The 16,232-nt window shown below is 44.9% G+C and overlaps 1 protein-coding gene across 8 annotated transcripts in view; it reads left to right on the top strand.

The window, feature by feature from the left end:
* Positions 1 to 16,232, top strand: part of LOC123993554 (phospholipid-transporting ATPase IA-like) — a 197,570-nt gene that overhangs the window by 136,050 nt on the left and 45,288 nt on the right. For all 8 annotated transcript variants that reach the window (XM_046295834.1, XM_046295836.1, XM_046295831.1 and 5 more), the window contains 5 exons: positions 244 to 328; positions 663 to 802; positions 3,574 to 3,712; positions 6,684 to 6,748; positions 15,465 to 15,637. In XM_046295834.1, the coding sequence (XP_046151790.1) occupies positions 244 to 328; positions 663 to 802; positions 3,574 to 3,712; positions 6,684 to 6,748; positions 15,465 to 15,637 (602 nt within the window). The remainder of the gene's footprint in view (positions 1 to 243; positions 329 to 662; positions 803 to 3,573; positions 3,713 to 6,683; positions 6,749 to 15,464; positions 15,638 to 16,232) is intronic.

Here is a 16,232-nt window from a genome sequence, read left to right as displayed (position 1 = left end):
CAAGGCAAAGAGTGGCTACTTTGAAGAATCTCAAATGTAAATATATTTTTTGGTTACTACATGATTCCGCATGTCCTGGAGTACAGAGGCAAAACAACAACAACAAATTCACTGCCCCAATATTATTTTGGAGCTCACTGGTGTTTGGTAGCCAGTGATTTTACATGGTTGATTGTTTACATGGCAGTTATTTGCTGGCTGTCCAGGCAGTATGTGTGATGACTGACTGTGCTGTTTCAACAGGACACGGTAGTCTACGACCGTCTGGCCGACAGCTCCAGGTATAAAGAGATCACTCTGAAACACCTAGAGCAGTTTGCCACAGAGGGTGAGTGAGGGAACAGCTCCTCCTGTTTAGCTACCTAACACACATAGGACCTATTCAAACACTTCAGAAACCTTTCTTCCTTCATTGCTTTACCTCTATGAATATACTACCCCCTTGTGAGAGGTTGGCAGAATTACATCAACATATCCCCTGTGATAAAATCAGCATATTTCTAGTTTCTGCAGTTTATAATCCAGTTGTATTTTTTATTGTGTAATATAAATGGAAATGCAGAGTAATGTCAATCGCCATAAGTTAACAACCGCTGTGTCATTATTAGGATATGTAGGCCTTCTGGGTTTACGTCAGGTGATGTATGTCCATTGTGTCTCAGGGCTGCGTACTCTGTGCTTTGCTGTGGCTGAGATTAGTGAGTCAACCTATCAGCAATGGTTGGAGGTGTTCCACCGTGCCTCCACCGCCCTGCAGAACCGAGCCCTCAAACTGGAGGAGAGCTATGAGCTCATCGAGAAGGTCAGTCACACACACACACACACACACACACACACACACACACACACACACACACACACACGCGCATATTAACACTTGTGAATGCTCCGACACACACACATGCTTGCACACGCATTCACACCACAGCACTCTACAAACTAACCCCTATCCACCAATCACCATCTTCCCCTGTCCCCTCAATAGTCCTGTAAACCACCTGTAAACACAGGACATATTTCTTCTCTGTTTGAAGTTACTACCTCTACCACAAACTCTTCAAATAGTACTACCTTTACCTCTACCTTTACCTCTACTACGAACTCTACAAATACCTCTACCACTACCTCTAAAAATACCACTACCTCTACAAATACCACTACCTCTACCGCTACCCCACCTTCCCCAACCCACACTCAGAACCTTATGTGAACTCATATCAGCCAAGAGATTCCAGCGCTGAGCAATCAGCTCTGCAAACAAGATAATGACTTAGTTATTGACTTACCTGCCTGCTAGGTTCACCATAAGGACACCAACATCGCACAAGGCATCCATTTTAAACCTCTTTCCATGGGTTCGCTGAACCTAAATCAATTGAACTGAATTCAGACCTGAATTCAGACCAAGTTGAGTAATGTCAGGCCGGTGCTGAAAGCATACGTGTTGCAATCGAAATGGCACCCTATTCCCTATATAGTGCACTACGTTTGACCAGAAAGTAGTACTTTATATTGGGAATATATGGTGCCATATGGTGCACGGAAATTTAATCCAAATGGGTTTGGATGGTTCGATGCACTATATATTATGGGGCTTAATGAATGTATGGGGCAGGTTGGGTCGGCCCAGTACTGCAAAGCAACAGTCAGTTCCTCTGTGTGAAACGTGGTGTTGAAATACTATTCAAACATAGCAGTGGAGCCCTTGATCAACGAGCCTGCCAGACCTTCAGCGCTGCCCAGAACAAATGAACTCAATCACAGTATAAACACACAAGTTCTGAGAAAGTGGGGTGCAGGGATGAGAAGACCACTAGATGGCAGTCTGAATGAGGCTAGATTTACAGTATCTCTGAGAGAAGGGCCTTGTCCCAATAATCTGTCCTTTCTCCTGGAGGCATGGGCTATTGGCATTTTCCACCACATTTCTTATACTAGTCATCCCTTTCCAATCAGGGAAATGAACCAGTGCATACTTCATGAGGTAGGTGAGATCATTGAGATGTATATGTGGTGCTGATGTTTAGGAACTGTGACCTCACCATGTCCTTTTAAGAGAAAACCAAAAGAAAAGCCCACCACCACATCACTTCTCTTTGCAGAACTCTCTTGACAAGCTACTCTGGAACAGCCACTACATTTACATTACATTTAAGTCATTTAGCAGACGCTCTTATCCAGAGCGACTTACAACTTGGGCTTCAATGAAATACACACCTTATTACTGTTAGTTTATTTAGTCCATGTTCTGGTGTTTGTTCAGCAGTCGTCTTGACTGAAATCTAGTTGCAGTCTTGGGTTCAGATAGGCCTACTGTTTGAAACCATTCAAATACTTTCAGCGTTTGCTCTAGCCTGCCTGCAGGGCCAGCCAGAGAGGCGGGTTTTGCGCTTTTGGGACTTTTCAAATAGTATGAGTATTTGAAGGTCTGTCGTTTTTATCTGGGGCTGTATGTACCCAGCGTCTCTGATCTAGGATCAGTTTTGCCTTGTAGATCATAATGAGATCAGAACCTCTACTCTGAGATGCTTTGTGTATATGGTTTCTGAACATTAAAGAGGGAGAGTCACCCATATTACTGAGTCAGGTGATCAATGAAAAGAACAGCAAATGTGACGCAGACACATTGAAATCCTAGGAAAAAGGGTCAGAGGCCAATACCTTGGACCATGACCACAATTAATGACCAGCGATTCCTGGTCCGAAAGCTCACTGACTCCCCTTTTAGTGACCTGTGTACTGCAGTCCCTGTTGACTGGAATTAAACAACTGTTCGACCATGAACCCTGTGGCTTTTTAATCTGTTCTTGAAGGTCAACATGTTGCTATATTGCCTATTTGCGTTTGACTTGCATGTGATTGCATTTAACCTACGTAAACGATCAACAATGTCCATGATTCACTTAACGTGTTGGTTGTCATTTAATGCATTATGGTCTCATGTCGTGTCTTCCCAGCAAACACCGTAACATTATCAATGTTGAGACAATGTAACTTGGAAGTCGCAACATTAATTAACACACGCATCCCTCCCCCCGTGCGTGGTTTCATATGGGTAGTGGGCTAAAGATATACTGCAGCCCGGCCTAGGTCACATCTCTTTAGGGAGGATTGACCGTTGCACCCCCGGCCCAACTCTGGCCTCCCCTTTACAGCTGCCTCTCCTCTCTCCTCTCCAGGGCCCTGTCAAAGCATCGGGCCCCTCCAGGTCCCCCCAGGCCCCTTCCCAGAGACCCGCCTGGCTTCCTGTTAAAAAAACACATTAACCACTGTGCTGCGACTACAACTGGCCCCTAAGTCTCATTCTCCCTCTATTCCCCACCCTAACCCCAAATCCCCCAATCCATGGCGCAGGTTTGGAGGGGTGGGAAAACAAGAGCAGCTGACTTGAGCAAAAAACAGGAAGTGAATGAGCGACACAGTCCGGCCCTTAATTTTTCTGACACTTGACGTTGTAAAGCCCCTTCTCTTGTTACATTATCTCTTCCTTGTTCCCTCATGCTTCTCTCACTCTCTAGAACATGCAGCTCTCGGGGGCCACAGACATTCTCTAATGTTTCTCTCCCTCTCTAGAACCTGCAGCTCTTAGGGGCCACAGCCATCGAGGACAAGCTCCAGGACAAGGTGCCTGAGACCATTGAGACGTTGATGAAGGCCGACATCAAGATCTGGATCCTGACCGGGGACAAGCAGGAGACTGCCATCAACATCGGTAAGACTACACAAACAGAAACATAAAAAACATAACATCAAAATGACATCCTTCTCTAACGTTGTGAACTAAAATCTCTACTGAGAAAAGCTCAGTCAGCGCAGTGGCCGTGGGGCAAAGCTCAGTCAGTGCAGTGGCCGTGGGGCAAAGTGGTCTATTGACAAGAAGATTTCCTCTGTAAAAGTTGGCACAACATGTTTCTAAATGCACATGATGTATTGCTACACCACATTGATGTTGACAGGAATAACATTGCGTGCACACACTCATACACACAAAAGTATGCATACACACATGCAAAACATCTCACATATGTACCTGGTATTCACAGGGGTTTCAACATTACCATTGCTGTCAATGCACCAGAGAGCTGACGTTGGGCATGTGCACCCTCCCTCCCCATGTTCCCCCACAAGGAGCGTTGCTAAGCCCTCAGATGTGGCCGTAATAGTAAAATTGCTAAAAACACGCACGCCTCGAAACAGCAAACCCGATTACAGGAGCGTCCGGGAAAATAGATAATAAAAGGTGTCCGTTTGTGGCCACCTACCTTCCTTGGGGCTGAATCAGCCCTTTGTGCCCCACTGTCCAGCTGTGCGGGGGCCTGCGAGCGCTAGAAGCTCACGGGAAGTATTTTTACAGGTCCGCCGCTTGACTGAGTCGCTCTGTAAAACGCCTCTGAATATTTACTTTGTTTTTTACCGCTTTCCTCCCTCCTCCTGGAAAAAAAAAGTAAACTGCTGCACAGGTTTGTGGCACACCTTTCGTGGCCAAATGCGGGCTGGCAAACAAGACTGTCCCGTTCTCCGTGTTCTCTTTTCCCAGCATCTCCCTGCCTGTGGCGGCCCATGCCGTGAAAATGGCCTCATGCCATCCCTGGGACGAGCTTGTAAAACTCTGTTTACCCGTTTTAAAATTCATCGGGTGCTGAAAACATGGTTGAGCCTGTTTGACGTTGACCTCTGCTGCTCTAGAGGCTGAGTGCGCAGAGAGAACTGTCACAGCTGTAATCCAGTCCACTGGAAATGACACATCGTGACAACAACCATTCGGAAACCTTATGAACGTCTCTGCCCTGGCAGAATCAGCAAGGATTTCACATGAAATGACCTGACTCTAAAGCTGCCCTTGATGCTTTAGGCAGGACCACTTGGACTACGACTCCATGAAAGCACACTGCCCGCTGGTGTAGTGTGTTCAGAGTGTATTCAGTCTCCCAGCACATCACTGGAGCGAGGACGGCCAGGCAAACAGCACCATGTTAGTCTTGGCTGAGGGGGGCTTCGTCCCCTCTTGGAAGGCAGACATGAAAGGGCAAACGCCTTCCAAACTGCCAACGCAAACACTGGCCTACCCTAACAACCCACTCTACCCTCACCATGCCCAGTGATTTAGCGGAGTGCCACCCCCACCCTCCCTCCTAATACCCACATCCCCGGCAGCCATTTTGAGAACCCACTATGACCACATTGTGCAGCTTTAATTACTTACCCCCCAAACAACTAACAAACCTCTGGTGTTACCGTGTGACACGGTGTCGCGCCGTTCGCATTCCCCAACTCCTTGGAGAGCACTGTTGTTTAGTTCCGCCAGGCCCCAAAAAACAAGGAATTTACTTTCTCTGGTGAATAAAAAGGGCAGTTTGGTCAGAGGCAACTGATCCTTTAAGATAAACACAGTAAGCTAGGGGCTTTTGCAGGGGTTGACAGAGGTAAAGAGGCGGGAGATATTTTACACACGATGGCAGATTTTTGTGAAGTTTGTGCTTTAACATATAAGAAAACAATCTGCCAGGTCCAGACCTCCACCCTGCTTGTTGTTGATTTGAGCCTCTGGAGGTGAAACCTGCACACGCCTCAAACATACCCCCCCCGTGTCTGGTGTGTGTGTGTGTGGTTCTCTTACACATTCACACCCAAACACACACTTATACATGCAGATGTGAAACAAGAGTCAATTCCAAGCTCGACCAAGCCCACAATGATTGTGTGTTCACGTCACAGATTGTCCACTCTGATATTGCTCAGGAATTAGCCTGAGGATTTAGGTAGGCCCATTTTTTTGGGGGGGGGGGTACAACTATCCCCCTGAGAGCCACTATCTCTCACCTCTCTAGTAACTCTGACCGGAGCCAAAATGGCCTCTCCAAGGGGAACCATGTTGAACAAACAATGGTGTAACTGCCCCCTTAACCCAGGAGACAGACATGTAACCTCGAGTATTACTCATGGTTTTTCCACTGGTGGACTCAAGACTGTCGCTGTGCACCTAACGAAGTTCCAATAATTTGTCTTTTTCACCCCATTGTGACTTTAGCTAATAACAAAGAGAAAGCAAAGAGAGAGCTCAATTTCAGGAGGGAGTACATATAACCTATTGTTTGTCATTCATTCAGTATTAAAGTTGATTTTGAAAATATAATCATGATGTATAATTATAGAATGGCCACTTTTTTATTTGGATTGTCCAGCTAGTCCTTCTATAGATGCTCTACAGATGGTCATACTATTTGTTGCTAAACAACTGCTTGCTTAGGTCACGGTTATGGCTAGTGTGAGGTCTAGGGTTAGTGTGAGGTCTAGGGTTAGTGTGAGGTCTAGGGTTAGTGTGAGGTCTAGGGTTAGTGTGAGGTCTAGGGTTGGTGTGAGGTCTAGGGTTGGTGTGAGGTCTAGGGTTGGTGTGAGGTCTAGGGTTGGTGTGAGGTCTAGGGTTGGTGTGAGGTCTAGGGTTGGTGTGAGGTCTAGGGTTGGTGTGAGGTCTAGGGTTGGTGTGAGGTCTAGGGTTGGTGTGAGGTCTTAGGGTTAGTTGAAATGTTACTGATAATAATGTATATAGTCCATCTGTAGATGCTCTACAGACTATCCAAATGAAGTGTTACCAATATAATGTATGACAGCGTGAAAAATATGTTTTTGATATTTGCACAAACTGACATTGCAGCTCATCTCTTGTTTCACTTGACCCTCTCCAGGACACTCCTGCAAACTTCTGACCAAGAACATGGGCATGCTGGTGATCAACGAAGACACACTTGATGTGAGTATGGTAGACTGGCGTCATGTTATTCATAATAATCTACAATTTCACTTTCATTGAACAGGGAATGCTCTATACTTTAGTAACCTGTAGGCTTTCTTTGTGGACTGTATACCGCCCCACAATATCCTTAAAGAGACAATCTGGGATTGGTATGTCCATGTTTGGAATTGTCAATTAATAATAGGTCAGTCTGAATTTAAGAGCGGTTACATTTCTCCAGCTTTGGTGTTTTTTGAATGCCAGATTGCCCCCTTTAAAAATCTATTTTATTGAACTGTTGCAATGGATTTTCCTATGTTTTGAGTTACTGTTATGTTAGTAGTGCTGTCACTCAGCACAATCCAAATCACAACGCTCCCTCTCAGCCTCAATTATAATAATAATCCATCCCTGTGTGTGAAACAAAAATACCAATCTGGTATTGGTTTGTACCCTGGAGCCCGCTAAGAATGTCAAACACGCTCTTTGTACAAAAGTAAGTCACCACCACCAATGCCTGACAGTGTAATCCTGCTTAAGACCAAGCTCGGTGTGTGTGTGTCCTGGTGTCCCACAATCAGATAGGGCTGTTGATTACTGTTAGCTCATTAGTTGATCGTTAAATCGTTGCCACCACTCCAAAAAATGCTGGAGAATTTTTCAATGAATGAAACCAGATAGAAATTACAGTACCAGTCAAAAGTTGACACACCTACTCATTCCAGGGTTTCTCTTTATTTTTACTATTTTCTACATTGTAGAATAATAGTGAAGACATCAACACTTTGAAATACCACATGGAATCATGTAGTAACTAAAGAAGTGTTAGACAAATCAAAATATATTTGAGATTCTTCAAAGTAGCCACCTTTTGTGTTGATGACTGCTTTGCACACTCTTGTATAAAGAATAAAGAAAAACCCTTGAATGAGTAGGTGTCCAAACTTTTGACTGGTACTTTATGTAGAAAACATAATGGAGCTATATATTTGTTAATAAGGTCATGTTTGAGAACTAACAATCACCCCCCCCCCAAAAAAATAGACAGTAATGGGGGCCAACATTGATTTTGTTATATTGTTCGAGTCACTCAGATTGTATAAGAACACGGCATAAGTCATGGCAAAATGTGTAGAATTGCTGTAAATTAGCTTTAAAACATCACAATTTGTCTCTGTGGCCAAGAGGAGGGCCTCTACAATCAGAGACAGCGTCCTTGACCTTGCCCACTCCCACACCTAGGGGAAACTTATGTTTCTTGGCTTGACCTTTTTCTTTGTTCCTTAGTCTCTCTTTCCTTCTCTGTTGCTTTTCTCTGTCGGTGGCTTCTCTGACTCTCCTGTAACAAACAACCCGCCCTGTTGTGTTAGTTCCCTCTAGTGACCAGAGTGTAGATGCTTCTATGCTTCAAGCCCATAGGCTGTGTTTACACAGGCAGCTCAATACTGATCTTTTTTCAAACAGGTGGTATTTTGACCAGTCACATCAGTTCTTATAGCCTTTAGCCGCACCCTTATCCTACTCTTCCTCTGTTCCTCTGGTGATGTAGAGGTTAACCCAGGCCCTGTAGCCCTCAGTACTACACCTATTCCCCAGGCACTCCCATAAGTTGACTTCTGTAACCGTAAAAGCGTTAGTTTCTTGCATGTTAACATCAGTCTCCTCCTTAAGTTTGTTTTATTCACTGCTTTAGCACACTCAGCCAACCCTGATTTCCTAGCCTTGTCTGAATCCTGGTTTAGGAAGGCCACCAAAAATTCTGAAATTTCCATCCCCAACTACAACATTTTCCTTCAAGATTGAACTGCCAAAGGGGGAGGAGTTGCAATCTACTGCAGAGAAAACCTTCAGTTCACTCATATCCAGGTCTGTGCCCAAATAATTTGAGCTTCTACTTTTAAAAATCCAGAAATAAGTCTCACCGTTGCCGCTTGTTATAGACCCCCCTCAGCCCTCAGCTGTGCCCTCATCTGGACCCTCTCTTGCTAAAATGATCCGCCTCAATTGTTGCAACCCCTATTACTAGCCTGTTCAACCTCTTTCGTTTCGTCTGAGATACCTAAAGATTGGAAGTTGCCGTGGTCATCCCCCTCTTCAAAGGGGGAGACACTCTAGACCCAAACTGTTACAGACGGATATCCATCCTGCCCTGCGTTTCGATAGGTAAGTTAACCTCTTGCTCCTACCCGACACGCAGGCGTCCCATCTAGACATCTGGAAATGCAAATGCGCAACGCTAAATGCTAATAGCACTCGTTAAAACTCAAACTTTCATTAAAATACACATGCAGGGTACTGAATTAAAGCTACACTCGTTGTGAATCCAGGCAACAAGTCAGATTTTTAAAATGCTTTTCGGCGAAAGCATGAGAAGCTATGATCTGCATGTAACACCCCAAAAGACCCGCAGGGGACGTAAACAAATAATTAGAATAGTCGGCGCTACACAAAACGCACAAATAAAATATAAAACATTCATTACCTTTGACCATCTTCTTTGTTGGCACTCCTAGATGTCCCATAAACATCACTATTGGGTCTTTTTTTTCTCGATTAAATCGGTCCATATATAGCCTAGATATCGATCTATGAAGACTGTGATCAAGGAAAAAAATAGCGTTTTATAACGTAACGTCATTTTTTTTAATTAAAAAAGTTGACGATAAACTTTCACAAAACACTTCGAAATACTTTTGTAATGCAACTTTAGGTATTAGTAAACGTTAATAAGCGATCAAATTGATCACGAGGCGATGTATATTCTATAGCTGTACATCTGGAAATAATGTCCGGGTAAATCTCAACCAAAATATCCGGTCGGAGACCGGAAGAAAGGCGCTACCTTGTGACGGTTTGACCAAGAAACAAATCGTAGGCAAATGACAAGACTGTTGACATCGTGTGGAAGCTGTAGGTATTGCAACCTCAGCCCCATTTAATGTGGTTCACATTCAACAATGGGTTCTAGTGGCGCATGGATATATTTTCGCATTTTCAGTGATCAGATTTTCCTGGGCTTTTCGATGAAACGCACGTTCTGTTATAGTCACAGCTGTGATTTAACCAGTTTTATAAACGCCTGAGTGTTTTCTATCCACACATACTAATCATATGCATATACTATATTCCTGGCATGAGTAGCAGGGGGCTGAAATGTTGCGCGATTTTTAACAGAATGTTCGAAAAAGTAGGGGGTAGGAGTAACAGGTTAACAAACAGATCACCTACCATTTCGAATCTCACCGTACCTTCTCCACTATGCAATCTGGTTTCTGAGCTGATCATGGGTGCTCCTCAGCCACGCTCAAGGTACTAAATGATACCATAACAGCCACCGATGAAAGACTGTACTGTGCAGCCGTCTTCGTCGACCTGGCCATCGCTTTCGACTCTGTCAATCCCCGCATTCTTATCGGCAGATTCAATAGCCTTCGTTTCTCAAATGACTGCCTCGCCTGGTTCACCAACTACTTCTCAGGTAGAGTTCAGTGTGTCAAATCGGAGGGCCTGTTGTACGTATCTCTGGCAGTCTCGATGGTGGTACCACAGGGTTAAGTTTTCGGGCCGTCTCTTTTCTCTGTATATATATCAATGATGTCGCTGCTGGTGATTCTTTGATCCACCTCTACACAGACATCACCATTCTGTATACATATGGTCCTTCTTCTGACACGGTGTTAACTAAACTCCAAACCAGCTTCAACGCCATACAACACTTCTTCCGTGGCCTCCAACTGCTCTTAAATGCTAGTAAAACTAAATGCATGCTCTTCAACCGATCACTACCCGCCTGCCTAGCATCACTATTCTGGATGGTTCTGACTTAGAATATGCAGACAACTACAAATACCTAGGTGTCTGGTTAGACTGTTAACTCTCCTTCCAGACTCACATTAAGCATCTCCAATCCAAAATTTAATGTAGAATCGGCTTCCTATTTAGCTGAAAAGCCTCCTTCACTCATGCTGTCAAACATACCCTCGTAAAACTGACTATCCTACCGATCCAAGACTTCGGCGATGTCATTTACAAAATTGCCTCCAACACTATTCTCAGCAAATTGGATGCAGTCTATCACAGTGCCATACGTTTTGTCACCAAAGCCCCATATGCTACCCACCACTGTGACCTGTATGCTCTTGTTGGCTGGCCCTTGCTACATATTCGTCGCCAAACCCACTGGCTCCAGGTCATCTAGAAGTCTTTGCTAGGTAAAGCCACGCCTTATCTCAGCTCACTGGTCACCATAGCAACACCCACCTGAAGCACGCGCTCCAGCAGGTATATTTCACTGGTCATCCCCAAAGCCAACACCTCCTTTGGCTGCCTCTCCTTCCAGTTCTCTGCTGCCAATGACTGGAATGAATTGCAGAATTCACTGAATGTGGAGTCTTATATCTCCCTCTAACTTTAAGCATCAGCTGTCAGAGCAGCTTACCGACCACTGCACCTGTACACAGCCCATCTGTAAATAGCCCACCCAACTACCTCATCTCCATATTGTTATTTGTTTTGCTCTTTTGCATCTCTACTTGCACATCTATCACTCCAGTGTTTAATTACTAAATTGTAATTATTTCGCCACTATTGCTTATTTATTGCCTTACCTCCCTAATCTTACTATATTTGCACACACTGTATATATATTTTTCTATTGTGTTATTGACTCTTTTTTTTTTTTATCCCATGTGTAACTCTGTGTCGCACTGCTTTGCTTTATCTTGGCCAGGTCGCAGTTGTAAATGAGAACTTGTTCTCAACTGGCCTACCTGGTTAAATAAAGGTGAAATAAAATAAACAAATAAATAATCTTTTCACTTAAAATCTTTTTCCAGAGCTGATCTGATTGGTCCAAAGATGCCTCCATCCAGAGGTTTGTAGTGAAGTATACCCCAGCTAGTCACGGACTCTGGCGGGGCCGGGGGCTCTGGTAGGGTTGGGGCTGTGGGGCTCTGACAGGGCCTAGTGGCCTGGTTGGAGAGAGAGATGTCGGTCAGCACATAGCCAGAGCCCTGCATGCCGCCTTCTGCAAGATTGCGATAAGAACAGAAGGCGGCCCAGGGGGGACCCCTCCACCCAACCCTAAACCGCTTTAAAAGTAGAGGGGGAAGAGGTCAGCAGGGAGTCTTGAATGTTGTTGGAGGGACGTAAAGGTGGAAAAGAGACTGCTGCTGTACTCCAGGAGAGGAAGCGAGGGAGCAGAGCAGAGGACGGAGGAGGAAGCGCTCACTGTGTGAGCCCAGTGTGCCGGAGCAGGAGTGAGGGATGCAGAGAGGTGATGGAGGAGGGGATACAGCTATGACCGACGACCTTCACTCTGTCAACCCGGCTGGTTAGCGTGATAAATGGAGGTAGAGAGGAGAAGTTTCAGACACCGCCGTTCATAAAGCATAAAACACGCGGATGGCCTAAATGTCAGCTCCTATTCTCCTGTGGCTCAGCAGATGCCTATAAGTTTTCTTGTAAAATATGGAAGAATTCTCTCCCCCCTTCATTCGGGCTCAATGAACAGAGGTCCTGTCGGCTGTGCTGCTGGGAATGGGAGTTCTTCTCATTTTGTGCCTGAGAGTAATTGGAGTGCGCCCCCCCTTTCCGTGTTTGGAAACAGTTCTCAAAGAGAGGCTGAAGTTTTAGAAGGCTTGAAAGCGGCCCGAGATCTCTCCAGGCCCGGGGAGGGGTGCTAAATCTCCCCTCCACGGGCCTGGAGAACACACTGACTGATGGAGCTGCCATGGCTGAACACTGGGCCTGGAGAACACACTGACTGGGTAGTGTGCGTGCCTGCGTGGGTTGTCGTTGTTGGTATGTGCACGGATGTGCATAGGTCTGTGCTTTATGTATCTGTGTGTCTGATATGCCCCTCTTTGGGTCGGATATGCCCCTCTTTGGGTCAGTCCAAGGTTGTATAGAACTGTACGAGACTAATGGATACACGTCCTCTAACTCGGAATCCCTGTCAAGTGTGTCATGTCATGTTTGCTACATCACTCAAGAGTTGCATCAACAATGGAGCTCAAAGTCTTGATTAGCCACTCTTAAACCAAACACAACCTAGTCACATAGGCTGAACTGGTCAGTATAGCCATAACAAAGAGGCTTTAGAAGGAGACAAGTAGCATTAGCACTAAAATACCTCAGTGGAAATGGGGGGGGGAGAATGGGTACCCCACTTGAGCAAATGGCTGCACTGTTTGTGGTTATCGTGATTTTGTGATAAATCACTTGTATCCAAGCACATACGTTCCCAGACATATACTTTACAAAGTTAGTACTGTACACATGCTTCCATGTATTAGTGTTCCCTCTGTTCACACTGTTAGAAATCTAAAAAAAAAATTGTTCCATGGTTTAATTCCGATATCAAATGTGATACTATGCTCACTGTATGATGTAGCTGTTACCGCAGCACACCCCAGCGCTTGCAAGCCAGTGTGGCCTTTTATGGCCCCGATCAAGAAATGGGCACACTCATGTGGAGAAATCCTGACAGCTGCACTCCTCCCTGTCTCCTCTCTCTTGTTCAATTTCTCTACCTCTTTAGCCCCCCCATCTGTCTCTTTCTCTCACTCTCTCTCTCTCTCTGTGTGTCGGTCAGCTTTGAAACCTGAGGCCTTTCTCTCCAAATATTGTCCTTCAAGCTTGGGTTTCAGAGCTTTGTTATGCCAGAAGAGGGTTGCATGGCCCTGTCAGTGCCCTTAGGTATCTAACCCTCCTCAACGGACCCTTCCCAAGCCTCATTCATGACCACTAGGTCACTCCTGCGTTGCGTAATGCTCATGCCCGACCGAGCCATCTGTTCAATGCGTTAGGTGTGACCACCTTCGGGTGGAAGGGCCCACCTAGGTCTCGTAACCCAGTTCATGCCCTCGATCTTTGTACACGGCCGGAAGTGGATACCTATGAGTCTCACACACTGACCTCACTCTTCAGACCACACCAGTCTGCCGGAGTCTACCACTCCCATGGGCAAACAGGGCGACTTTCCACCCTTCTTTATGAGTTTCCCTTTACAATCGTTTGTCACTTCATAGTTATGGGCTATTAGTCATACAGGAGAATATACAGGACAATGTTGATCCCCAATAAGTGAGGCCAGAGTAAAAAAGTTTGGGAACCATTGCTCTAGGAGATGCAGTGTATCCTACTGCCCAAATAAATATGATCAGGTTTCATCCATGTTGTTTTATGCAGTCTTAGATCTTATTTTCATTAACCAAGCCCATGGCCCCAGAACCTCATGCTCGCAATCCTCTTTTATAAGCACATCCATACCTGTTCCGGTCACTCTTGGAAATGGATCCTTGTTTGGGGTTTCATTTCCTGATGGGTTTGGCATCTGGGAAATGGTTGGAGGAGTTTTCTCCAGATGCACAGATGATGTCACCACGACTAGGTCCATCTCCATCCTGGGCTTTCCTGAGTGCAGGATGTTGGCTATAGCCGCCCCTATTAGAGGGCACTTCATCTTCCTGGCCATCCTCAATATTTATGGCATTTCAACATCGCTTGTCATCATAGCACTATATCACACACGACTCGAGAATGCATCCATTCACGTCCCAAACCTTTTGCTCCGTTTGGGGTTTTAGTAATCGCCTCTTGGCCGGGCGTCTGGATAGTCTGTCCAATAGGCATGTAAAACACAGGTCAAACATGCAGGACAGCTGCTTTACGGCAGCTTAATAAGAGAACGGAGAGTGGAGAGAGCAGGGGCTTAACTTTTTAACAGCCCTTATTGATTTAGGGACTTATAAAATATGGGGCCTCCGAGGACGCTCACAAGCCAGGTTATGACTTAGAACTTTCGAATGGGCTTTCAAGCACAGTACTCACCTGAGATCTGTGGAAATCGTATCTAGGTATGCACTTCTTGGTTTCCGACATGAAACGCAGAGGATGGTGGATCCCAATGACATATGTCTAGGGTGTCTGTCCTCACGGGAGCCCATACATACGAGCCTTCGCTCCAGCAGATGATCCGAGGAATCACTCTTTATGGGGGAAATTATATAGAGGTTCAGTGCATTCCCAAGCCAAACACCACCCATCCGCCAGCACACCCTAAGCCTTAGAATAACAGTCTCTTATTTAAGGCCATATTTGCCATTTGAAGAGTAACTCTGAGTTTGAAACATAAAACCAACAGAGGGGTAAATGTAGTATCCATATTATTCAAGTCGGCAGTTATTAAAATCATCCAGGTTTAATCAGCATATGGAAATATTCCTGGCTTCCAGTTTGAAGAAATTCAGCTGGCTAGGGACATTCCTGAAAAATTACTCGTAAACCCAGACAAATGTACAGTACTTGGTTGCTGAGAACAAAAAGATGGAACTGTGCAGTGAGAGAGTAGAATCCCTATTTTATCTTTCCTATGCTATTGGTATTAATGCCGTGTGACGTTATGCTTTTCCAAATGAACCATCAAACCATTTCTAATAGAGTATGCCTTATATATTGTTGTGTATATTTATTTTCTTATGATGTTCTATCATCTAGCAAATGTAAATTGGCTTGGCAAGTTTGAATAATCTTTACCATATGTCATAGTACTGTAAAAATGATGAAGGGATCGATGATGAGGTCAATGAAATCACTGGAGAATAGGGTTGCCTAGCATTGTGTTCTATCAAAAGCATTTAATTGATAACTATATTTAATTTGCTTCATTGTAATTTGTATCATATATTCTGTCTAGATAGTTCTAATGATGAGACAATGTGTGCCTTTTCAGGCAACCAGGGAGACCCTCAGCCACCACTGTGGAATGCTGGGAGACGCCCTTTACAAGGAGAACGATTTCGCTCTCATCATCGACGGAAATACGCTAAAATACGCCCTCACATTTGGAGCACGGCAGTACTTCCTAGACCTTGCCTTGTCCTGTAAAGCCGTGATATGCTGCAGGTAAGGCCCAGTCACCTATAACAGCATTACACTATAGGATGTGTACATAGTACATTCAAGTTCATAAGTTCCCCATTTACTGTTCGAAAAGTGTTAGAACCAGTGTGTTAGAACCAGTGTAGAACCAGTGTTAGTTTCCTGTTGAGAGAACTGAGAACCAAGACTCCAAGTACAGAGAATCCCAAAGTTGTTAGTTCAGTTGGCATTAAATCGGCGTACAATTTTATTCTAATGTACCGTAGGAGCAAATCAGGGCAAACCTGAGCATTCAAAGGTTTATGCTCTGCCCTGAAAGGTAATCATTTAGTGTGCAATTCATGTATTTTACAAGAGCAATTTAAAACCTGAGGTTGTCCCCCAAATGCTAACGTTAGAATTACGAAGGTACCGGCGTGTGTTGATTTGCACTTGCCTCATAAATAAAGTACTGGAGTGCTCAGGAGGCTGTGAAGAGGTCTGGACAGACATGAGTGCCACGTGTCTTAGGGACAACAAACTACATACAGATGCCACACTGCCGTGATCCAATACAAGTCATGAGCTTTTGTTTGTGCTACTTTCTCTCGTTATACAGCACCCTGAGCGCTAACAGACC

Source organism: Oncorhynchus gorbuscha, linkage group LG13 (genome assembly GCF_021184085.1).
Source record: "Oncorhynchus gorbuscha isolate QuinsamMale2020 ecotype Even-year linkage group LG13, OgorEven_v1.0, whole genome shotgun sequence".
Lineage (NCBI taxonomy): Eukaryota > Metazoa > Chordata > Actinopteri > Salmoniformes > Salmonidae > Oncorhynchus > Oncorhynchus gorbuscha.
Note: the sequence above shows the minus strand (reverse complement) of the source record. Positions and strands in the feature narration are given on the sequence as shown.